The 24,139-nt window shown below is 41.7% G+C and overlaps 2 protein-coding genes across 3 annotated transcripts in view; one reads left to right on the top strand and one right to left on the bottom strand.

The window, feature by feature from the left end:
• Window positions 1-24,139, top strand: part of DOCK1 (dedicator of cytokinesis 1) — a 278,548-nt gene that overhangs the window by 87,720 nt on the left and 166,689 nt on the right. For both annotated transcript variants that reach the window (XM_036385303.2, XM_036385305.2), the window contains exons 26-27: window positions 2,513-2,640; window positions 4,131-4,226. In XM_036385303.2, the coding sequence (XP_036241196.1) occupies window positions 2,513-2,640; window positions 4,131-4,226 (224 nt within the window). The remainder of the gene's footprint in view (window positions 1-2,512; window positions 2,641-4,130; window positions 4,227-24,139) is intronic.
• Window positions 8,692-24,139, bottom strand: part of INSYN2A (inhibitory synaptic factor 2A) — a 40,876-nt gene continuing 25,428 nt past the window's right edge. The window contains 2 exon segments of the mRNA XM_036385306.1: window positions 8,692-11,487; window positions 20,574-20,645. Of these exon segments, the coding sequence (XP_036241199.1) occupies window positions 11,304-11,487; window positions 20,574-20,645 (256 nt within the window). The 3' untranslated portion in view covers window positions 8,692-11,303.

The raw sequence follows: 24,139 nt of genomic DNA on the forward strand, positions 1-24,139 counted from the left end.
GATCAGAATGGAGACTGGTGGTGGGGTTTGTGTCTCTTTAAAAAAAAAAAAGATGTAATGTAATAGTTAAAACAGTAATAGTTTAATAGTAATATAGTAGTTTAAAATATAATTTTAAATTTTTTTTCATATCATTCATATTCATTTTATGAACAGGAATAGGAACAAGTGGTAATTATATAAATAAGTAATGTTTCTATATAGTAAAGTAGAGGTTAAATGAATATATAAATACTTTGAATGTATTGAATTGTAAATGAATATATATACTTTTCCAGAAGTAAATGAATATATAACATTTATCCCTACCACCATATAATAATATTATATATATAATTATATATATAATTTTTACTCCACTTCTTAAAAGTTAAACAAAAAGACACAAATATAACTTTTCCCTGAGTGTGGAGCAGTTTAATAATAATTTAATGGATATTTTCAGTGCTCATGGTTGGGAGTTAAATAAAGTGTCCTGTCCTTGCAAGCATCAAAGTTTAATTTATGTAAACTGATTTGTCTGCTTTGTTTTGTCCTGTGGAGCTGTTTGGATTTGCTGTTGCTTTGTTTTCCAAGTGACTTCCAGCTGATTGCCAAGTGAGCTGTGGAGCTGCTGGAGTTCCAAAAAGGAATTTTTCCATGAGGAATTGGAGCCTGTTGAATTTTAGTAGACAACACCCAGCATTTATAAGAGTTCTTATTGTTCAGTTATGACTCAACTCACAGGCTGTGGAGTGGAAACAAAGTTACTGAGCGCAGGTTTAGTTTGTTTTGGCCACAGGAACTAAATGAACCACAAAATAAATGGATTTATCAGTGTCCCAGGAGATGAAATGTTTCTATTGACACGTATTTATGGTGTGTGTTCACCTGTGTTCATTAAAGGCTTTCCTTGGGTGCTGCTAATTGGTAATTCCTGCTGGGCATCCTTTGCTGCAGATGAGTATTTGATTCTCTTATTAAATCACCACGGGCTGGACTGTGCTCTAGAACAGATGTGGAATTCCCATTGTCTGTGCTCACTGTGCAGCAGATCCTGAGCTGCCCTGGGAGCAGGATCTGATGTTCTGGACCCTGAACGTTGCCATGAATCAGGGCTGGGGGTGTTTGTGGCAGGCAGGGTGATGAGGGTTCACCTTTCCTCCTCTGAGCTTCCAGGGAACCAGTGCACAGTGCAGCAGCTCAGTGCTCTGCAAAACAGTTCCTACCAAGGATGCACTGAAAATCTCATATTCATGTGGGGGATGTCAGCACAGCACTGGCTTGGTTGGAACATCCCAGAGTCATGGAGTGCTTTGGAAGGGATCTTAAAGTCATCCCATCCCACTGGCAGGGACACTTTCCACTGTCCCAGTGTCTCCAGCCTGGCCTTGGGCACTGCCAGGGATGCAGGGGCAGCCCCAGCTGCTCTGGGCACCTGTGCCAGGGCTGCCCACCCTGCCAGGGAACAATTCCCAATTCCCAATCTCCCATCCAGCCCTGCCCTCTGGCACTGGGAGCCATTCCCTGGGTCCTGCACTCAATATCCCTCCTGGCAGGAGCTGTGCAGAGCCACAAGGTCCCTCCTGAGCCTCCTTTTCTCCTGATTGAGCTCCCTCAGCTGCTCCTCCTCACCCTTGGGATGATTTTGTGGAGTTCCCAGCCCTTTTTGCTTCCCCCCATGTTCTCAGCAGCCCCAGGTGGGAGCTGAGGAGGCCTGACAGCCCCACCCAGGGGAACTGAGTGTTCTGTGCTGGTTGTATCATTGCAGACCAAGCACTGGGACAAATAATCAGCTTTTCCTTTCTCAGAAATGCAGCTTGACTGCCTCCCCCATTGATCAGAGCAGCTCCAGCCCTGCAGTGGAACTCAGAGTGACTCAGATATTAAATTGATCTTTGCCCTCTCCCTGCCAGTGGGGCTCAGCAGGGCTCTGGAACATTCTCAGCCCTCTAATTAGGGGCCTTTAAAGTTATTAAAGACTGATTCACCTCGCAGGCTCTGCAAAGACATGTTCTGTGCTTTCCTGGAGTGCTCAGCATGGCTTTGGGGTTCCTCCCCTGCATTAGGGGACAGTTCACATTACCCCTCTGCCCCATGGGGTTTGCCTTCATCTGCTGTTTCCTTTCCTAGTCCAAAATTCAGGGAGCAGCATATCCTGAAGTTTCCCAAATGCAGAGGCACAAGGCTGTGATCCCAGAGCATCTCTGGGGCAGATCTGCAGAACCAAGCTGTTCACTGGGCTGACATTTATATGGATAATTAGTAATTAATTTTGACTTGGTGATTCCCTCCATGTAGGAACAGTGAGTACTTGAGCAAGGAAGGGGATTTTTAATTTTTTTAATAGCAGCAGGTGGTCAAAGGTTGGAGCAGTTCAGAGGTAGAAGTTTATAAGGTGAGGTGAGGTTTTGGTTGAGTAGCTGGAAGTTAATTTATTTTTCCCAATTTTTTTGTGTCTTATGTAAGCACTGAAGCACATCAGCCTGGAGGCCCTGAAAGCTGTGTTTGTAACCTCATGTTTTGTGTGCAGACTGCAGGGAAATCTTGCTGCCAACAATGACAGACCAGCTCAAGTATCACTTGGAGAGACAAGAAGATTTGGAGGCTTGCTGCCAGTTGCTGAGTAACATCCTGGAAGTGCTCTACAAGAAAGACGTGGTGAGTGTGGGCTGCCTCTGTGATGAGTAACACTTCACAGAAATTGTTTTAGTCAAGTGAATTAAGCAGGTAACTCCTGAAGCTTTGGATTTTTATTTTTCTTTTTTATAACCTCCTCCTAACCAGCCTTTTCTAACTCTCAGTTCTCCAGTGATGAGGATGTGTTTGTTGTGTGGCATCTCACACGTCACATCCAGCACAGCACTTGTTGTTTCTGAGGCACATCCAGTGCAGCTTTTCTGGCTAGATAGTGAAGAAATAAATGTCCTTAGGAGTTAAACCTTTCTCATTTACTGTGCCTGGCCTTTTCCAGGTGGAAAATGTTGTGTTTTGGTGCTTTTTCTTTTCTCCCCATGGGCATTTTGGGAAATGTGCATTTTAGTTGTATTGTTGCTGACACGGTTCCCAGACATGCAGCCTGTGTAATATCCCTTTTTTTTTTGCATAATAGTCTCTTTTTTGCTTTCTCTTGACCTCAGCAAACATACAAATATTGGTGCTTTGCCAGAGAGCTGCAGTGATTTGATGCTCTCCTGAAATTTGTGCTGCTGCTGCTGCTGCCTGAACCTTCAGTGCTGTGTAGAATCATACACTAATTCAGCTGGAAAGGACCTCAGGGGTCAGCTACTCACATCCTCTCTGGCATCTTATTTAATTGGGGTTTTTTTTAGGTTTTGCTCTGATTTTGTTTGTGTTTGGAAGTAGCTCTGTGTGGCTGCTTCAGAGAGGGGGTTGTTTTACAGGAGGGATTTGGTTCTGGCAGCCTGGCTGCTCCTGTCTCTCTTTGTCAGCTGCTTTTCTCTCTGTGGTAGGGGCTCACCTGCAGCTCCACCCTCTCCCAGGCTGATCCTGGCAGCAGGACCAGCTCCTGGGTGAGTTTGTGCTGGTGGTGGATTGTCCTTCAAATATGCAAATCTATTTTTCATCCATAAAGTAAAAGATGGGAGCAAAGCTCATCTGTTTCTTTCTCCTTGTGGTGTTTTTGGCTTTGTTTTGTGCCCATCATTCCTTGTGAGATTTCTGGATTTGTCCTTAAAAGCTGCTTGGAATAAATATTTCATTTTAACTCTTTCAAAAGTAGTGGTAGATTGCTTCTAATATTGACTGAAATTGGCAATTCCTTAATGAAAGTTTTGCTTTGCTTTTTTCTTCATTTTAATTGAGCCGTTGCAGAACAGCCCTCCCTCCCCAGGTCTGGTAATGCCTGTGGGGGTTTGATGTTGGAAAAATGACTTGGGGGAAGAAAATTAATGGGAAACTGAGTGTCATAAGCTTCATTTCCATTGACATTGTAACAGCACATTTTAATTTATCAGAAACATGTATTACCAAAATAACACTTTGTTGAACCCCTTCCCTCCTTGTGATCACCAGCCAGTGATGTTTTACTTAATTTCCAGCAGACAGGTGGGTTGAAAGGCAGCACAAATGGTTCAGTTGTGCTGCTGTCTGTTGTTTGCAGCTATCAGTGATTTATTCCTTGTCCTCAGGGCCCCACACAACGCCATGTGCAGATCATCATGGAGAACCTGCTGAGGACAGTGAACAGAACTGTGATTTCCATGGGACGGGACTCAGAGCTCATTGTAAGTAAACTCAAACACCTCTGTCACATCTCCCTGAACCTGCCTGTAATAGGATTGCAATCCCAGGTGACCCAAAGCAATCAAAACCTCCTCTCTCTGTGTGCTCAGGAAGCTGGAAAGCACTGCCTGGTAATTTTGCTATGGTTGACACAGGGGAAGAGCAAAAAAAAGAAAAAAAAAAGCTTGAAAAATCTCTGTGAGCAGGTGATTAGCCAGGATTGATATCTGTGTGCACCAAAATGATGTAGTATTGGTAATTAGCCAGCTGAGAAGTGTGGAAATGAGACTTGGCTGTTGTTACTGCTTTACAAGCATTTACTTGTCTTTTTGACTTAAATTGAGATAACCAAGGTGAGTGTTCAAATGACTGAAGAACAGAGCCCAACATTATGTTTAGAGGAAGGACTGATGCAAGTGACCCTGTTGACTTAACACTGTGATTTAAAAGCCTTACACCTGAATTTTTCCACTGTTAATTAATGAATATTGGACTAAATAATGAAAAATATATGGGGCTTGTTGATATCTGAGATGGGGATAGATCGGAGTGTGTTTTTGGGGGTCTCTCTGTGTGTTTTTGGGGTCTCTCTGTGTGTTTTTGGGGGTCTCTCTGTGTGTTTTTGGGAGCCTCTCTGTGTGTTTGCCTTTCTCTTGTATTCTTTTAGCTGCCTGCAGCTGGCAGCTGATCTCTCCAGGGCAGTGGTTGAAGTGAGCCAGGTTTGTGCTGTGTCTGAGCACTTGTCCCTCAGTTCTGCATCAATTTGGGTCAGTCTGGCTCAATGCACTGATTTCTTACCATGGGGTTAATTGTTAGTCAGATAGATGAGTTTATCAGCAACTTGGTTTTTTGGTCTCCTCTTTCCTTCCCAGTTTAAATTCTCCCTGTAAGGGCACACAGTGATGTTTGACTTCTACACTCAGTGATTTTTGACACAGGGCTCTGTGTCCTCAGCACTTCTTCCTGACCTGCTGCTGCCCATTTCCTTGGCATTTGGGGGTGCTCGTGTTGGTAAATCTTCTGCAATTTCATTTTGTCTTTGGTGCATCATCCACTAGCTTAGTTTTGGTCTCCTTCTTGTATCACGGGGGTTTTGCTGTAAGGAAGGGATAGTGGATCTCCAGATCCATTGCTGGAGCAAGAAGTCACAGAATCCCAGGATGGTTTGGGTTGGAAGGCCCTTAAAGCTCATTTTATTCCACCCCTGCCATGAGCAGGGACAGTTCCCCTATCCCAGGCTGCTCCAAGTCCTGTCCAGCCTGGCTTTGGACACTTCAGGGATGGGAATCCACAACCTCTGTAGGGAACTGGTTCCAAGCTGAGCATTCCTGCAGAACATTCCAGTGCTGGGACACAGCAGTGCAAGGAAGTTGAAAGACTTGTGTGTTATTTTAACTTCCTCAGTTTCAGGCTGAATTGAGAGTTAATTATTGTTTTGATGAAGGTGGTGCAGGTGATATTTAAAAACGTTAATTATGCCTTTTGCAGTTAGCAGAGTAGATTTGAAAACCTGTGTGTGTGTTTGAACTCAGAGCAGTGATATTAAAGATCTGCATTGTGCTCCTGAGCACAGCCTCCATAATCAGTTAATGAACACTGAGATTTCAGGGTATTTTTAATGAGTACTTACTCCTACCTTACAATGCAGCCTTTGCTGAGGAGATTCCCCTGTTAAATAACCAGCCACAACTCATTGTTGTGGTGTCAGCAAAGTAGGAGCAGTAAAATTAGTAATAATAATAATAATAATTAGGAATCACAGCCTGACCTCTCTTACATCGGATTTGGGTTGAAATGATGCAGTGACTTTTCTTTTTTTAATTTTACCTGTAGTAGAGAATTAACCATACAGGATGACTGGAAGGAAGGAATTTGAAATATCTGACAGAGTTAAAGTAATGATAATTTCTTTAAAAGAAGTAAAATACAGGACATAACCAATTTTTTTATTCTATAAATATAACTTTGTTGGTGTCCTAAAGCTGGCATGTTTTCTCCCTGGAAAAATACTTAGTGACACCATCTCCATCCAAAACCTGATGTTGCATAATGCAGTTTATGAGCAGTGGAGCAATGTCAAGGATTTAAGTGCTCAAGTGAGAAGTTTTAATTACAGGATGAGCCTTTTCTGCAGCATTGAACGGGAGGGTTCTCCAATAGTCCCCTTTGGCTTTTTTCCTCCTTAAATGTGAGTTCCTTGATAAAATCAAAAGCAAGTTTTGTCCTATACCTTCAAAAGAGAATTACCTTGAAATAAGAGACCAGTTGCAAGCAGAAGAGCCAGATATTAAGTAAAATGAAGTATAAATGATAAGTTTAAAATCTGATTTGACAATAATTGTGTTAGCAAAGAATTTTTAATCCTCGTTGGTCTGGACTATTTTTCCCTCTGTAAGTCTCACTAGTGGTTTTTACTTGATCCATTTTCTGAGCAGAAGATTCTAATATTATTAATATTTATTTTATATAATGATTCTATTATTAGTACAGGATGCAGCTTGAGGTTGCTGAGCTGTGCTGCTGCTCCAGACTGCCTGGTTTAGGTTAATTTTGCTCCTGTCTTGAGCTGCTGCTGCTCCTGGCCCAGGGAGAAATCACCTGGAAAAAACCACAAAAGCTTTCTTACTGAAGAACATGTTGCTTGAAGAAAAAGTAAATTGAGCAAACTTCCTTGAGCCTTTGGAAGGGTGGTATTAAAGCTTCTCTTTCCTTTCCTGGTGGCTTTTGGACAGCGTTGGGTTCCACATGAGGCAGCATCTCAGCCTCCTCCAGTAAATCAGGGCAGAGCAGCCTCGGTGGCAGCTCCAGAATGATCCATGGCTGCTCCTTCTCCTCCTGTCAGCAGCTTGGGATGTGCCTCATTCCCAAAGGAAACCAAGCTCTGTAGTTTCTGAAGGGAAATCTCCTGGCTTAGAGTAAGATTGGGTTGGAATGAGATGGTCTCTAAGGTCCTTTCCATCCCAAACCATTCCATGTTCCTGTGGTGGTAACTTCCAAGAGTGTATCCATAAGGAGAGTGGCTCTGGAAAACACCTAAAGGTGTATGGGGAACAAAGTCAGTGACTCCTGACTCCTGTGAGCAGGGAAAATGGGTTATTTTGGGTATTGGGGTGTGTGAGTGGGAAGCACTGGACAGGACTTTGTGGTGTTGCTGATGAGTGGAATCTTCTCTCCACTTGGCTGCTTTCCCCTCTGTGCTCTGGGATGAGGATGAGGTGAAACCAGAACAGAAATGATGCAGGAGCCATCAGAAGGAGAAAAAGGGAATTTGTGGGATCTGTCTGAGGTTTCTGGAAGGAGGTTGAGAAGGGGAATCTCTGTGGGGTGACGGTGACACCTGACACAAGGAGAGTGGCGAGGGTTGTGTAGAGCAGAGTGGCACTGGTGGGGGAGCTCTGGATAATCAATCAGTCAATCAATCAGTCAATCAATCAGTCAGTCAGTCAGTCAATCACCATGGGGGATTGTCCATCTCTCAGCACTTCCAGGCTGCAGGCCTCTCCAGAACGATGTAAAGTACAGGTGCAAGCCTGAAATCAGAGTTATTGATGGTCACAGGAGGCTTCTGGGGCTGCAGGTTGTTATTCAGGAGTTGAATCTCTGGGTGTGAATTATCTTCCTGTGCCTTAAAATCTGCCCAGGTCAGGCTTCATGGATTCCAGAATCGGGGAGAAAACCTCATTTTCTTCACCAGACTTCTTCCATGTAAAAATACTTTGCTTTATTGAGTCACATGTTTTCTTCTCTTTCAAAATCATTTGAAATTGCATATTGCAAGCCAATTTCACTGAAACTGAAGTGGTGTTTGGATGGTGGCCATGATTTTATTCCATCACTAATACTGAGCTTTTTTTGTGTTGTCAAACCATCCCTGTTGCATTCCCTACCAACATTTATGGCAAGGAGCTGCACTCACCTAAACAAATGGACACATTTGTAGCACTCCAGTTATTTTAATGAACCACAGATGGCTTTTACGGAATATTAAAAATCTTCGTGCAGGTCCCTTTCATTCTCCCAGACTAGATTGGTGTTGGTGCAGTTGGATTTTTAGTGGCAATCTGGTTCAATTCCAGCTCAATTCCAGCAGCAATATATATGTGGTAATACACAGGTCTTGGTGTAATCTAACAGCTGACTTGGTTGGGAAGTTCATGAAAATTTACTCCATTTGATTGGAAAAAGTGATTCAACCTTTAAAACATCGAGTGGAATCAAAGGTATGGACAGTGGTTTTGCATTTTAGGCAAGAAAAAGCAAACACTTTGTACCCGTGGTAGGATTTTCCAGTTTTAATCATTTTTTTTTCACTTTATCCTGGTTTTTTAAAAGTATTTTTACATTTTATTTTTGTTTTTCATCTTTAAGAAACCAAGTGCTACTCACAGGAATAGTGTTTTCCTCCTAGTTCTAAACCAAAGAATGCAACTGTTGCTGTGTGGAAATTATAAGGACTCAGCAAAGAGCAAGGGATATAAAATCACTGCAGTATTTATTGGCTAAAAAGTATTTTGAAGCAGGACATGGGAGAAGTGCAGCTAGAAAATCAGTGTATGAAGTGCAGGGGTCTGCCAGTGAATCCAGCAAAGCCACACTGAAAATAAAATCGCATTTTCCTCATTAGAACCTCCAAGATCTTCTACATGAGGGTGAAAATAGCTCTGTCACATTGAACTTAAAAGCTCTAAAGAATTAGGTTTGTTTTTTTTTCTCTTGGTGTCTATCTAACCTGAGCCTGAGTGATTCTAAAGGCAATACAATTATGATACATTTTACACACTTGCAAAAACATTTTATTACAAAGTACATCGGAGGGTACCAGAGAACACGAGATGTCAGTTGGAAGCAAGACTCTATGATAATGTCAGCTTTCCCCAGGTTTAAAAAAATGTAAAAAATTAAAAATTTGCAACTTCTTAAGAAAATAGCCTGGACATGTACAGAACACGCCGTGAGAACTTTCCCTTTGAGCTCTTTGTTTCTCCAGTTGGAGTTTCCTCCCTCTTCTCCCCTGATTCCAGGAGCTCTGGATCACTCAGGGTCCTTGCACACACAAAGCTACTGAGGGGGTAGCACTGAGGATTTGGGAATTCATTGCCATGGAGAGATGCTTGGTTTAATTTCCTTAAAAAGCCCCAAACACTAGGCTGTGTTAGCATGGAGGAGTGCATTAGGTATTAATGGTTTTTTTTTTTATAATGAATACTGCTGTATTTTCCTTTTTCTGCCCATTTTTGAGATTCCTTTCTGCTTTAAAAAAAAGTCTTTTTTTGTTTGGAAATATATGGGTTTCTAAGCCATGTTGTGTGGGCTGTCTTGTAAACAGTTCTATATTTTCGTTAAAAACAATATAAAATACATGAAATATGGGTTTTTTTCCACATGAAACAATGGCACTTCCTCGTGTACAGGATCACCTTCCTAATCCTTCAACTCCCACCAGAGGATTTTAGGATTTGCTTCTGTACAAGAACTTGTAGCCCTCTTGAAGGTTTACTGCAAATATTGAACTGGCCATAGGCAACTTCTGCATTACCTTTCCCATTTTAATTCGCTTTTCTTGCTCTTTGAAGGGAAAAAAATTAGGTTATTTTCCTCCAGTTTCCTCTTAGGAGTAAATTGGATGCTGAGCTAAGAGGAGAAACAGTGTAAAAGAAAAACACTTCCTCAGATTTTTAGTCTGTGCAAATTAATGATCACAGTCCTTGCACCTAAAGGCTGAAGAATTTGTACCTTCCTGCTGCTACAGGGGATGCGATTTCAAACCCAGTTTGTCACATGACACTCAAATTATTGGAAATCCTTAGGGAAAATTCCCAAACCAAAACAAAATACAAGATTCCCACTCCCTGGCCACTTCTAGCATGAGGAATTTTTCCACCAATGGTCATTTTAGATGCAAGTTTAATGGCAGCAGCAAATACTTAAAGGAAAAGTTGCAGTTTATAAGTCAGAGCAAAATTTTAAGTGCCATTTCAAAAAAACCAAACCAAATTAGGAAAAATCTGATTCACATCTCTCTCCTAAGTGTTTCAATCACTGAGTACAATTAATAGATTGAGATATAAATTATAATAAGCTGGGAAACCCATCTGAGCAGCTTAATAATAAATAAATAAATAGCATTTCCAATTTCAGCTCCTTCCAAGCAGTGCTGCAGCCTGGACATCTCCTGGTGCCTTCTGCAGCAGTGGAGAGGTTTTTCCAAAGACTATTAGAAAAAATTACTAACCCATGGCAAAGGCCAACAATCCGGATTGGGATGGGTCTGTTTTGGGGTTGTGTTTTGTTCCTGTGTGGTTGAGACCTTTCCAAGGTGACACTGAGGGCTTGTCCATGGCCTGGACCCTGTGAGCTGGAGGTGCTTAAAGGCTGGGCCTGATTTTTGGGAGGTTTCTGGCTGCTCCCCTGCTGGGGCTGAGCAGCAGAGTGGTTCTTCTGGTGGTGAGGACACAGCTAAACCAGAGATGAGGTTGAAATGTGAGAGCTTGGTTGGAGTCTACATCGCATGAAGGCAGAGAATACACCACAGTCACATCTCGGAGATCAGCGCGGCCGTGGGCCGCGGGAAAAATTGTGCTTTGTCCAGGAATTCTGTGCTGAAAACTGCACTCCCCGATCAACATGGAGCTGTAAAACTCAACACCACTGCAAACATAAGGCTTGCTCTTGATTTTCCCCCTCGTTGCTGTCCAAAGACAACAACCCAGACCCCCAAAAGGCCTCCACCATTCCTGGGGGAGCAGGATGCCGGCCTACGCTTTAGCGGGGCGGAGCGCCACGCTCTCGGATCTGAGGAGGGGAGGGAAACAGTTTTACTTCCATCTTTGTCCAAGTTTCCACTCGGGTTTTACATCCCACATTGGCAAACTGCAAGTAGAAGTGGGCAGGGGGTTCCCAAGCCCGTGCTGCTGGGCAGAGTCCGTCGCTACAAAGGCCTTTTTGGTACGCGCGGTGAGAACTGGATGCTGCCCTGGCCAGGACGCTGCTCCTTCCACCAAGATCCCGTCAGAGATGGTGGATACAACTCCAAGTATTTGTCAAAGAAGGCCTTGAACTCCACACGTCATGGACTTGGGTTAAAGGAACCAGAGTTTCCATCTTCCATGCTTTTTTGATTCAGTTTTGGATTTTTGCTTGGGAGTAGAGGAGTAGCTCTCCTGAGAATAAGGCAAAGGTGCAACCTGAGTTTCCTCAATAGGATGAAGTTTTCTCAAAACTGGCTGTAGTTTATCTTCTTGCTGTTTAAAATCCAATTCCACGCTAGAAATTGGAAGAGAAAAGCACTCATTAATTATGATGATAAAAAAAATTAATTAACCCAGTGTCTAAGTGCTTAATTTATGGAAGTCAATAAATACTTCTTGCATGAAAATGGAAAGGGGAAGTTCAAAAAGGGACATGTTACAGAAGCAAAACAGGAATGGGATTGTTCAACTTTTCCCTGCTGTTAAGGAGAGTCTTGAGGATTATGGTGGAGGTGCTGAGAAGTGACTGAACACTAGAAATAGAACTTTTTTTTTGGTGGAGAAATGATTTTTGAGGGCTTCCAGGCTCAATTCTCCCTTCTGGGAGCTCAGGGTGGCAGCCTGGCACCTGCATCCTTGTTCTTTGGGGAAAGCTGAGAGGATGGCCAAGAGCAAGGAGGCTGTCCCAGAAATTCTTTACCTCAGCTGTTCCTTGCCACTTTTACCATGAGAAAGATTAATTCCGTCAAGTTCCTGTTGTATTTATAGACTCATATACATGTGTGGAATAAATAGATCAATTAAAAAGCAGTTCTCCTTTATAGTGCATCCTTGCCTTCAGAAAACAGACTGAAGCTGTAAAATCCCTGTCCTGAATTCCAGACAGTGTCGGCTACAAAATCCTTCCAGCAATTAAGAACCACAATTGCGATGAAATTCCAGCCCTTGCTTGAGCTTTGTTCTGCAGAGCATTTTGAGACTACCTTATAAACCAAAGGAACAACAGCATAAAATGGAGCAGAAATCCTGTCTGATGGTGCAAACTGAATTTTGGCCCCTCAGAACTACCCAGAACTTGGTGGTTTTGGTTGGGTTTGTGCAGCAGCCTCTGGCCACGTTCTGCACTGAGGCTGTTCCTGTCTTGTGTGGAATATTTGGGGCTGGAAGGGACCTTTGAAGGATGCCTGTTGCACTGGGGCCTCTAGATATCAGAGGATGAATTTAAAAGAGTGAAATTTTGGGAATTTAGACACTTGGATTAATTTATTTCTTCCCTGTCCCCCTCCACTGCTGAGCTGTCTTGGGCTTTGCACTGGCTGCTTTTATTGTTACCTAAATATGAAGTTATCACTCCTGAGCTTGAGTTCACTTTTAATTAGGATTAAATATGTTTTCTGAGGTATTTCTGCCATTGCTTGTTTGGAGAAGTGAGAACTGCTTCCCCAGATCTCATCCATAAAGAGATTACTTTAAACTTCAGTTTAAGCCCTGTCTGATTTAAGGAGAGCAGGCACATGGCACAGAACACCTGCAGCCATTTCCAGGGAATTCTCCAACAGAATCATTAGGGTTGGAAAAGACCTCCAAGATTTCCAGGGAGAAATTTGGGTGGACTTCACCTTCCACAGGCTTTGTAAACTGAGCACAGAATGTCATCAAATACCATCTGCTGATTTAGGTGGGGTTTATTTTCCTCTTAGGAATCAAAGATGGTGAGAGATGGATAAGGAGAATTTTGTGCTTTATTTTTTTTTTAAGAGCTGATAATTTGGACTACAAGGACTCTGGTGGAGCCCCAGAAAGGGGTGCTGGAAAGGTGTGAGGTCATTTTTACATTTGGCTGTTTCTAATTTGGTGTTTGGTTTGAGTGTAAATCCATTTTTAGGAAAAGTTTTGGCATTTTGGTGATTTGGATAAACTTTTCAATAGAAGAGAAGAGAAATAATTAGGTAAGAATTCAAATAGAGTATTTTACCTATTGCTGTGTTTTTAATGAATAAAAAGCTATTCAAAATCAAAGATAATTGTAAAAACAATGTTATCTTCACTGCTAACATGTTCTGTGTGCTGTGTGGCTGGCAGAAAATACTTGGTTAGAGAAGTTCAGCATAAATTTAGTAGTGAGATGTGGATATCAGCTCATTGGGAATGTCCCAGCACAGGAATCCTGTCAGTGAGACAGAGAAAATCTTGGAATGAGGGAGATGCTTCTCTAAGAGCTCCCCAAAATCTCATTCAAAGTGCACTATTTAGCATGTGTTGTATCTGTTTTTGTTGTTTTTTGGGTTTTTTTCTCAGTATCAAGTATTTTTAGGGAAAAAATAAAAAGGGCCTTTCAGCTCTGGCATTGCCAGAGTACATTTTTACTCCTTTCAGACATTACTCTTGCAGGGAGGCTCTTAAGAGCTGCTGAAAATTGCCGTAAAAAAAAGAAATTGTTATAAAACCCCCTTGCTGAAGAGAGTAATTTTTTATATAATCAATTTCTTTTAAAGATAGACCTCAAGAGGAAAAAAAAAAGCATCTTGGTTCTGGCCCATCTGACAAGCCCCCATGTTATTGCTGCTGCAGAACAGATCAGCTTTCAGCTCCTCACATCCAAGGGAAATATTTTGCTTCTGAAGGGTATAAAGAGGCTGAAGGAAAAACATTTGTGTTATTTCAGCATTTAGAACTGTACATTTTGCCGAATAATTGATTGGGGTCTTTCAGCATCAATTTATCCAGCATTGGAGGTGTTTTAATGGAATTGCTCCATCAGGCAAATTATTTGATTGCAAACTTAGGCTTTAATTTTTGTGCTGCAGAAATAAGACAAAGACCTGTTTTTATTAAAAACAAATTCACATATCTATGTTATCTACAGCTGACTTTATTTTTACTCTTTAATTCTGTATCAATCATATGAAATACTACTAATCATGATCAATGACACATTGCCAGAAAGGTTTGGGTTGGAAAGGACCTTCAGGATCATCCAGTTCCAACCTTCCACTATCCCAGGTTGCTCCAAACCCTGTCCAACCTTGCCTTGGCCACTTCCAGGGATTAAATTCAGCAAATATTCTGTATTTGTAGGACTTCTTGATATTTTTGTTATTGAGCTGTGTTCCTTAGCTTGATTGTGTCACCTGTCACAGCTCTGCCAATCCTGTTTTGCTCAGTGCTATTTCTGTCCCCTCAGCATCTCCAGGTGTCCTCTCTCCAAATGACCTTTTCCTGAAATATCCTCCTGCCATGTGCCTCTTTTCACTTTCAGACTTGCATTTTGTCCCTTAAGCCAGCCCATAATAACTCCATTAATTTAATTATCCAGGACTCTCCTGTTCTCCTGGCATGACACACGGAGATGGGAATTATTTGCTTCAGAAGCATTTTTTCTTTAATAATAGAATCATAGTTTTCAATGGAGTGAGAATTCTGAACAAGCCCTACAGAAACAAGAGATGAATTTTAAATATTATTTAATAGCACAAACCTTGGCCTGGCACACCTGGTCAGGACATCCTAAAGCTTCACTTCCCTCCATGTTGTTAAATATTGTTAAATTTGGAGCACTGACTCACAGTTTTTCCATCTTTAATGCCTATCCCAAATTCTTCCTCCAAACAGAGGGGCTGTTTTTATCAACAACTACAAGCAGTAAAATTCTGTTTGTGATAAATATTTCTGTGTTTTCTCCCCAGAATCACTATAGACTTACAAGGTCTGCAACCAAAACTTCCCATTTTGGGGCAGTTGCCTGTGCATCAGTGCTGTCTTTCTGAGGAAAACTGGGCCAAATAAAATCAGCTAGCAGCCCTTGGATGATTTTATTTTGGCACCACCCTCACAGGGAAGGATTTTTTCCCAATCTCCCATCCATCCTGCCCTCTGGCAGTGGGAGCCATTCCCTGTGTCCTGTCCCTCCATCCCTTGCCCCAAGTCTTTCTCCTGGAGCCCCTTTAGGGAGGTGAATTTTCTGGTTTTGGCTTTCTGTATTTGACAGTATATATTAATGAGTTTACTTTTGCATGCCAGCAGCAGAGAACCTTTTCTAATTTAGTTGAGCTGTATGAGGGATTGAGAGCAGAATTTGAGGAGTGAGAACCATTGGGATTAAACATATGGACTGTGGGAGGGTTTGGAGCAACAAGCTCTGAGATATGGATGGGTTTTCTCATTTTCTAGCACAGTCACACGTTGTTGTCATGGATCATTTTCAGGTTTTAGCTGCTCATGATCTGTTGATTGCTGGAGAATTGCTGAATCAGAGGAATCTGGGTTCAGGATGGAGCTGCTGAGGGATTTCAGAGAATCATGGGATCACAGAATGGGTTGAAGGGACCTTAAAGCTCGTCCCATTCCAAGCCCTTGGGCAGGGACACCTCCCACTGTCCAGGTGCTCCCAGTGTCCAGCCTGGCCTTGGGCACTGCCAGGGATCCAGGGGCAGCCCCAGCTGCTCTGGGCACCTGTGCCAGGGCTGCCCACCCTGCCAGGGAACAATTCCAATCCCAATCTCCCATCCATCCCTGCCCTCTGGCAGTGGGAGCCATTCCCTGGGTCCTGTCCTTCAGACTCTTGTAGGCTGTCTCCATCTGTATTGTAGCTCCTTGAGACACTGGAAGGGACACTGAGCTCACCCCAAAGCTTCTGATCCAGGCTGAGCAATCCCAATTCTCCCAACCTTTCCTCACAGCAGAGCTGCTCCATCCCTCTGGTCATCCTGGAGCTGCTCTGGGCTCATCCAGTGCATGAGCTGGAGCCTGCACAGGCTCTGGGTGGCTTTTTCCTCTTTCTGCCTCCAGGGAAATCCTTTTCCCTTCCCCTCCAGCTGAGCCCCTCAGGTGACACCTGGAGTTCCCTTCTCATCCTCCAGGCTCTCAGAGCAGCTGGACCATGGGGAGGTGAAGCAGGAATTACAGAATTCCACCCTGTGGGTCCAATCAATTGCATGACACAGCATTATTGCTTCACATCCTGCAAAAACAGGACCTAGAGAAGCACTAATCACGTCAAAATGAGCTTAATGCACTTCCCAGCAATCTCTGCTAAATCTCCTATTTCAGCCCAAATCAGCCCCTGGGATCCAAAGCACTGCCAGCATTCAGGAGCCTTTGAGATCCATTTTTCATCTTACAGTCCAGAGATAAGATGAGAAAATGTAAATTAATTAATGTGGGTAGGAAATAAAAAGGTGATGAAAATTGCTATTCTCAGCATTGAGCCACCTGATTTTCTTACACTGCTGCTATCCTAGGGATTGATGCCTTATGCTCACTTTTTTATTGTCACATTTGTTAATTTGAATAATTAATATTTAAGTATCTAACCTTTAAAAGTGAATTTCTTCCGTGTGGGCTCTGTGCTGCCTGATTAACTTTTATCTCCGTATTTTAACCTGTTTGACCTCTTGTACTGAATTCCATTTTATAGATTCTAAATAATATATTTTCTGCTGGATAGTGAGAGTCCACCTTAAATTAATACAAAGTAAAAACACAGCAGCATAAATCAATAAAGGAGTAAAAAGTAGCCAAATTAATGGCTGAGACAGCTTTGAGTGATTTTTTTCCCTACAGCACTACAGAAGTGGAGTGTGGATTTGTTTTCCTTCCAAGTCAGAAATTGGGATTTCAGCTCCCAGAAGTTTCCTTCCAGCAGCTGAAATTTCCTTGTCAAAGCTGTTGGAAGTTCCTGACCTTCCTGCCCAAAGGGAAGTCCAGCAGGAATCCCACAAGATCCTCCTTCCCAGAAACAATTGCTGCTAAAACCCTGAGAATAATGCACCAGATATTCCAGAGGAACCCCATTTTCTCCTGCAGATTCCTGCTCAAGGATTAACATTCATGTGGGATGGGAAATGAAACAGGAGCAGGAAGGGCAGGTCCAGGAAAAGATAATTACACAATAAGAGAGGCTGGGAAGTTTTCACTCCACCTGGCTTTGGGGTTTTTCAGAATTGCTACAGTTTGTGCATTTCGATGCGATTCCTTCTTAACAGCAAGATTTTACTGCACTGTAAAAATTGCATATTTACTGCCACATACAGAATTTTTATTTCAATACTTCATTGTTTAAATTGGCTTTGTCCTGGCAATACCCCCAGTTAAATTTCTTTTCTGTCTTCAAAAGTGTCCGTGGGGCATCAACATCAGACAGAAATTTGTGTTGTGTTGGTAGCAGATGATTTTGGAAGTGTTCTTTGACCTCATGATTATTGAAACTGCTGGATAAAATGATAAAGTGATTGGGGTTTTTTACAATTTGATCACATTTTTGGCTTCTGTTTTAAATTCTGCCTGAACATGGCTACAAAGAATATTTTTTACTGACAGTTTTAAGGCTGTGGCTGCTCTAGTGCAGTGAGAGAAGTTGAGTGATTCCTGGCTCTGGAGTTCCAAGTTCCTGAACATATTGCAGAAATAAGTAGAATTTTGAGGAAAATGGAATATCCAAATGGGAATGTGTTTCTTTTCCTCCTGATTTTCCAAGCTAATTTGTCTTTTTGATACTGTTTAATATTTGGTCAGTTCCCTATTTATTTAAAAAATGAGAAAATAATCTGATTTTCCTTTTTTTAGGACTAAGAAATATTTATTCTTCTCAATATAAGGACAAAATAATATAAAATAGATTTTTAATACTAACAAAAAAAAATTAAATTTAATATGCAAAATAACTGAATTCCCGAAAGGCTCTTCTTAGAATTTATTCCTGCCAGTATTGATATTTTGGATGTAAAAACTCTTTAAAGCACAGCAGGGTTTTTTTGTTGCCTTCTCCACTGTCTCTGGTTTTTGTGCTTCATTATAGCAATACTCTGAAATTCATCTTGAGGGGAAGAATTTAATTCCATGAATTTCTGCCTCCTCACCTGTGCTCTGCCTGACACCACAGGATGCACTTGGGTAACTTAATAATTCCTTTAAGGTGCTCTTTGAAAATAAAGATTTGAAACAGCTGTAAATGTTTTTTTTTAGTGCTACAATGTTCAAAATTGAATCAAAACCCAAAAACCCACACAGTCAAGCAAAGTGAAGGATTTCTCTTTAAATATTGATTTATCCCATAATGGCATTATTTATATATTAATACCCTTATGGAATAAAATAAATAAATAAATAAATAAAATATAATTATTATAATATCATATTTATTATAGCAACATAATATTTATTATTATTATAATTGTATAGAATATAATTAATTTTATATATTAATTATATATAGAATATATATTATACATATATATATGGAAGTATATATATTATATATTTATATGGGATAAATTAATCATATATTTATTTATTTATTCATTTATATATTTAAGTCTCTCCTGTGTTAATTGGGAAAAAGAGCTCAAGACTAAGAGCCTCCTGCTGTGACAGGTCCAGTGCCTTCCAAGAGCCCAGGGATTTCTGGCACCTTGAGCAGTGTTAATTTCTGTTCCTAAAAGCTGTTTTGCCCTAAAGAGAACTCAGGTCACTCCCTGCAGCATTTTCCATGCAAACCTTTGGCAAAGGAGCATCTGGATTTAATTAATCCCAGCCTGACTCAGGAGCTGCTGCCCTTTTCCCAGAGGTGTTCAGAAGTTCCTGTAGGACATCCCAGGGCTGCATTTATCAGTGAATTCCTGGTTTATCCCTTCTGGCTTATCCTGTCTCCATAATCCCCTTTGCTCCTGCCTCCCCTGCTTTGCTGTGCCTCTGCTCTCTGATTTCTTGCCTGCAGCAGGAATTCTCCTGAACTGGCACAAAGCTGAGCTGGTTTTTGCTCAAAAATCCCCTGCAAGCAGGGCTTGAGGGAAATATTCAAAGGGATTCCAGGTGGGAATGGGCAGCAGGACCTGCCCAAAGGGATTCCAGGTGAGAGTTGGCAGCAGGACCTGCCCAAAGGGATTCTAGCTGGGAATGGGCAGCAGGACCTGCCCAGAGGGATTCCAGGTGGGAATGGGCAGCAGGACCTGCCCAAAGGGATTCCAGGTGAGAGTTGGCAGCAGGACCTGCCTTCTCTCAGTAGGAAAACTCTCCTAACTTGCTTTTCCAGATTTTATTCCCATTGAATGTAAGAATGGAAGCTGGAAGTTTCCTTAACTTGAAATCCACTGAGTAGAAATGAAGATTTACAAAAATGTCTTAATTGGGTTTTTTCCTAGCTAGTGAAACAAGGAGAATTCCCTGCTGGAGTTGTGCTGTGCTGTGCCTCCAGGCTGCTCTGGGGCAGGAATTGCACAGGAAAAGGGAGGCACAGGAGGCTTTGGGTGTTCCTGTGCTTCTGAACTTGGCTGTAGAGGAGGAACAAGACATTAATTGGTTCCTGCCCCTGCACAGAGAGAGCCCTGTTGTGGTCGGTTGTAAAGTGGAGCTGAGGGTTTCCATCCTTTTCTCCTTTTTTTCTGTGCAGTGAAGAGAAAATTCATAAATAAATAGCTCCAGCTGTTCTGCCTAAAGCTGGCTGAGCAGAGAATTAAGGAGTGAGGGGGGGAAATCCTACACTGGTGCCTTCATTTGAGTTTCTGTCTCCACTGGAATTGGCATCTTGTGCATTTTCATTTGTGCTGCACTGCCTGATCTGCTGAAACCCTGAGCCATGTTTGCTTTCACCTCCCCTGCTAACAGCCAGGTGGATTTTTGGGACTCCAGAGAAGGAGGACGATGAAGCTGTCAGGGTGAAACATTGTCAGCCTCATGATGGCTTCGCCTCATGCCCAGTGCCTGTTATTCCTTCCCTGGATGTGCCAAAAAACCCCAAACTGGGTGGGAATGTCACTTTATAAAATCAGAAATTTAAATGGTTTGTGTTGGGATGGATTTTAAAGCTCACCTCATTCCAACCCCTGGGCAGGGACACTTTCACTATCCCAGGCTGCTCCAGCACTTGGGCACTGCCAGGGATCCAGGGGCAGCCCCAGCTGCTCTGGCAATTCCATCCCAGCTCTTCCCACCCTCCCAGGGAACAATTCCTTCCCAAAATCCCATCTCTCCCTGATTTTACTCTAAAGCTGTAGATGGGATCTGTATCTGGTTCTCTTTGCTTTACAAACCCTCTCTCCAAGTGACTTCCCAGGTCCAGTTGTTATTGCCATAAAAATAAATCAGATGTAGGTACAAAGTCTATAAAAGTAAAATTGAAGTTGACTTGTAGGTCAGAAAATGAGAAATTCCTCCAGCAATTTAGAAACCAAGCTCACACCTTGTAGCACCTCCCATCCCACAGCTCTGTGCCCACAATCATCTCTTTGTGATTTACCCTTCCACAGGTGCTGAATTTTATGACTTTAGTGGAGTTTAAAGTAGTTTTGTTGATTGGAACATCAAGGCCCGTTGCTGAGCCTGCATTAGTGACTGAATCTTTGCTTTTTCCCAGGGAAAAACGGGAATATTGGTATTTTAACCCACCTGTAGATAATACATGCACTGTTCCTGCACGTGTCACAATTGGCCGTGTCCTGGCCGGTCCGATAGGAAAGCCTGCAAAGACAAGAACATGGCATCAGTAAAAAAGTTACTTATTTTAACAAGTTTTGGCCTTCCATGACCATTTTCACAATAATCAGATTTTCAGGATTCTTTTTTACCTTGAATATTGAATATAAAAATCCAGACATTAGGAAAACAGCACCAAAAATTCAGTTTAAATTAAGAAATTACTTCTTTGGGGTGGATTAATATTTTCTTCACTTTCACTCTGCCCAAACTCTGAGCATTAAGCAATAAACCAAAACACAAAATCCATTCTGTCGGGAGGGGAGTGTACAGACTAAAATAATGCAAAATAAGATTTGTTTAGGAATTTTGTGCCTCTCAGGGAGGTCTCAAGATTTGTTGTAGGGATGTTTATGTGTTAAAAGGAAGAAAATGCCTTTGAAATGACATTTCCTGTGCTCCCTTAGCCTGCAGCTGTGCTTTGTCATACTCTGGTTTGAAGTCTCTTGAAGCAGTGACTTCTCATTTACCTGTGCTTGTCTCTGCCTTGGTCACTTCTAATTAAAAAGGGGTTTTTAAGGTATGCAGGTACTATTTAATACATAGAAATTTCATGAAAATAAATATATTTCGTTAAAATAGAACAGTTGCCTATGAACATGAATGTTCTGGCATGCAGATGAGTTTAAAATGAAAATTGTTAGTTCAATATTTGTGCATTGGTACTTGGATTTTTCTTTGTAAAATCACAAATTTAGACTCTTTTGAAGTTAATTTCAGTTTGTTACATACAAACAAGTGCTGGCAGCATTTCTTCAAAGTTGTTTTTAGAAGAAGTGGGGAAATAATTTGTCCAGGGAACTTTGGAGATGTGGAAAATAGAGCCAAGTCAGGATTCCTTCAGGGAATGAGGCTCTGCCTCAAGCCCAGGCAGTTCAGCTGATTGACCTCCAATTATTCAGGGCTGCTTTGCTTTAACCAGGGGCATCTCTGCCCCTTCCCTGCCCTTGCAGGGACAGAGCTCCTCTGCTGCCCTGACAGTGAGCAAAAATGAAAAATCCAGCATTTGAAGGAAAAAAAAAAAAAAGGCTTAATTTTTACTGAGCACATATCCAGCCTATGTAATATCAAGTGTTAATGGGAAATTCTGCACCAACTGTTTGATGTGCCTGTGCCCAGGATGGAAAATCAGCATTTCAGAGGTGCTGCAGGCTGTTTGTGTAGCTCAGAAAACGATCAGCTGGGCCTGTGTCACTTTTCTTTATGATTTTAAGGATTAGCAGTGGCTGGGCTGGTGGCACCAGCCACAGGCTCTGGGTCTGTGGGTGCAGCTCCTGGCACTGTGGTGGCACCAACAGAAGTTCATGAGAGGGTGAATTTGCTTTTTTTAAGACTTTTTTTTTTCCTTCTAAAAGCCAAATGCAATGTGTAGTTCTTGCTGTTCTCGATGGTGGTTGTTACTTGGCCTCAAAATTGCTTTTTAATCAGAGGAATATGCTCAGGTTACCAACATTGCTGATTTTTAACATCACACAAAAGCCACATCATGGAACCATGGAATGGTTTGGGTGGGATTTTAAATTCAATCCATGGCAGGGACACCTCCCACTGTCCCAGGTGTTCCCAGCCCCAGTGTCCAGCCTGGCCTTGGGCACTGCCAGGGATCCAGGGGCAGCCCCAGCTGCTCTGGCAATTCCATCCCAGCTCATCCCCACCCTCCCAGGGAGGAATTCCTTCCCAATATCCCATCCAACCCTGTTATCATTTTCCCAACCTGGAAAATGAAATTTGAGATAAATTTAGGGTAGGAGGTAATATAAAAGTGGATTTTTATTGAAGGCTTTCAGGGACAGATATGGAAAGATGCCTACAAAAGTGTACCCTCCCAGTGGTGAGTACATTTTTTATAAGTTTTAAGAAATTAACATAATTGATGAATGTGCTAATTAGGAGGACAGGAGGTGGTGCAATTTTCTCTGGGTTAGGTCCCTTTTCTGGAGTTAGGCACTAAGCTGTACTTTGTCCATGAAATTTATCTTGAAGAGTTGTTCTCAGCCTTGGTAATCAGGGAGAACCAACCTAGGGTAGGAGTCTTGTATTTCTCAGGGTTTGGAGTTCTGGAATTTGTGCTGGTTTTTGTCTAGGGAAAAGTCACGGAAAGTTATTGGGAAAATTAGCTATTAATATGTTACAGAACTCCAAGTATATATGCAGAGAATACAGAGGACATATAAAAGGAAAAAAGGCAAAAACCAGAAGGACATCAAATTCACTCTCCTTCAGGTGTGCAGAGGAATTCACACAAAGCAAAATGTCCATTTGCTGTGCTCCTCCTTATGGGAAAAACTCCATTCCTGGTTTTTATTTATTCTTGTCCTCTCTATGAGAAGCAATTCCTGATTTTCATTTCCCCTCTTCAGATCTTTCAGAAGCTGACATTCAAATTGTCCCTAATATGAACCTGAGACTTGTAAAACGTTTTTTTTCCAAGCTATTGATCAGTTCCTAAAAGCTTTAACTAAAGATACAACGTTTAAAATCTAGAGATGAGTTGGGGAAGGCCTTTATTTACTGAGGACATAAAGAAGAGTCAATAGCTGCCTTCAGAGGGATGTGGCTTTGCTCTTTATAGGTAAAGCCATAAACACCCTGTGCTGGTGCCAGCTTGGTTTGGTTTTTTTAAGTTGCTTTCCAGTTGGAACATTTTCATTCATCTTTGTAGCCCTGCAATCAGCTGGAACTGGATGATCTTTAAGGTTTTCCCAACCCAAACCATTCTATGATTTGATGGTCTTTAAATGCGTAATAATTCTAGATTTCCACATGTTTAAAAGCATATTTGCTGGTGTAAGGCTGACTTGTTAAGCTGATGAAAATGAATACTTACATCCTTGGATGTAATTATTTAAAAATGAGATGATTTTTGGATGATGAGTTTGAAATCCTGATCTCTCAACTGCCACATTCAGCTGTGCTTGGTTTTAGCATCTTTGCCATTCTCAGTCTTCACTGGTTTTAGTGATATATTCGTTTTCTAGTTGGATTTAATTCTTGATTAAATTTTCTTAAAGCAGTTTTTCCTTAATGAGTATTTTTAGTTTTCAGGGATGATTTTTGCATATTTTCTATTATTTCCTTCTTTGAGTGATCCTGTTAGAATTCCCTGAAAGCCCCAAGAACACTCCATGGTGTCCCAGTGTTTGCTTTCCATCTGTCATTTTCAGAGCTCTTTAGCCAGGACTGAATTATATGAGTGTTAGAACAGTGTAAATTCAATTATTTCTATAAAAATTAAACTCCTCGTGAAAGAATTTTGTTGCTGATACCTCAGGGCTTTGGACTTGCACTTTCTTGTTTTCACATAATTATCTACACAAACACTTGCATGGAATTCGTCTCCTTCACTCCAGCAAGGATTTCACTACTGGCACAGCATTGCCATGCAGGTTTTAGGCAGTGAGGTTGATTTTCAGTGCAGGCTTCCTGAAAAACAGAGTTTCCATCAGTTTTGGCTCCTGGGAATGATGTGAGAGCAGAGT

The sequence above is a fragment of the Molothrus ater genome, chromosome 8 (genome assembly GCF_012460135.2).
Source record: "Molothrus ater isolate BHLD 08-10-18 breed brown headed cowbird chromosome 8, BPBGC_Mater_1.1, whole genome shotgun sequence".
NCBI lineage: Eukaryota > Metazoa > Chordata > Aves > Passeriformes > Icteridae > Molothrus > Molothrus ater.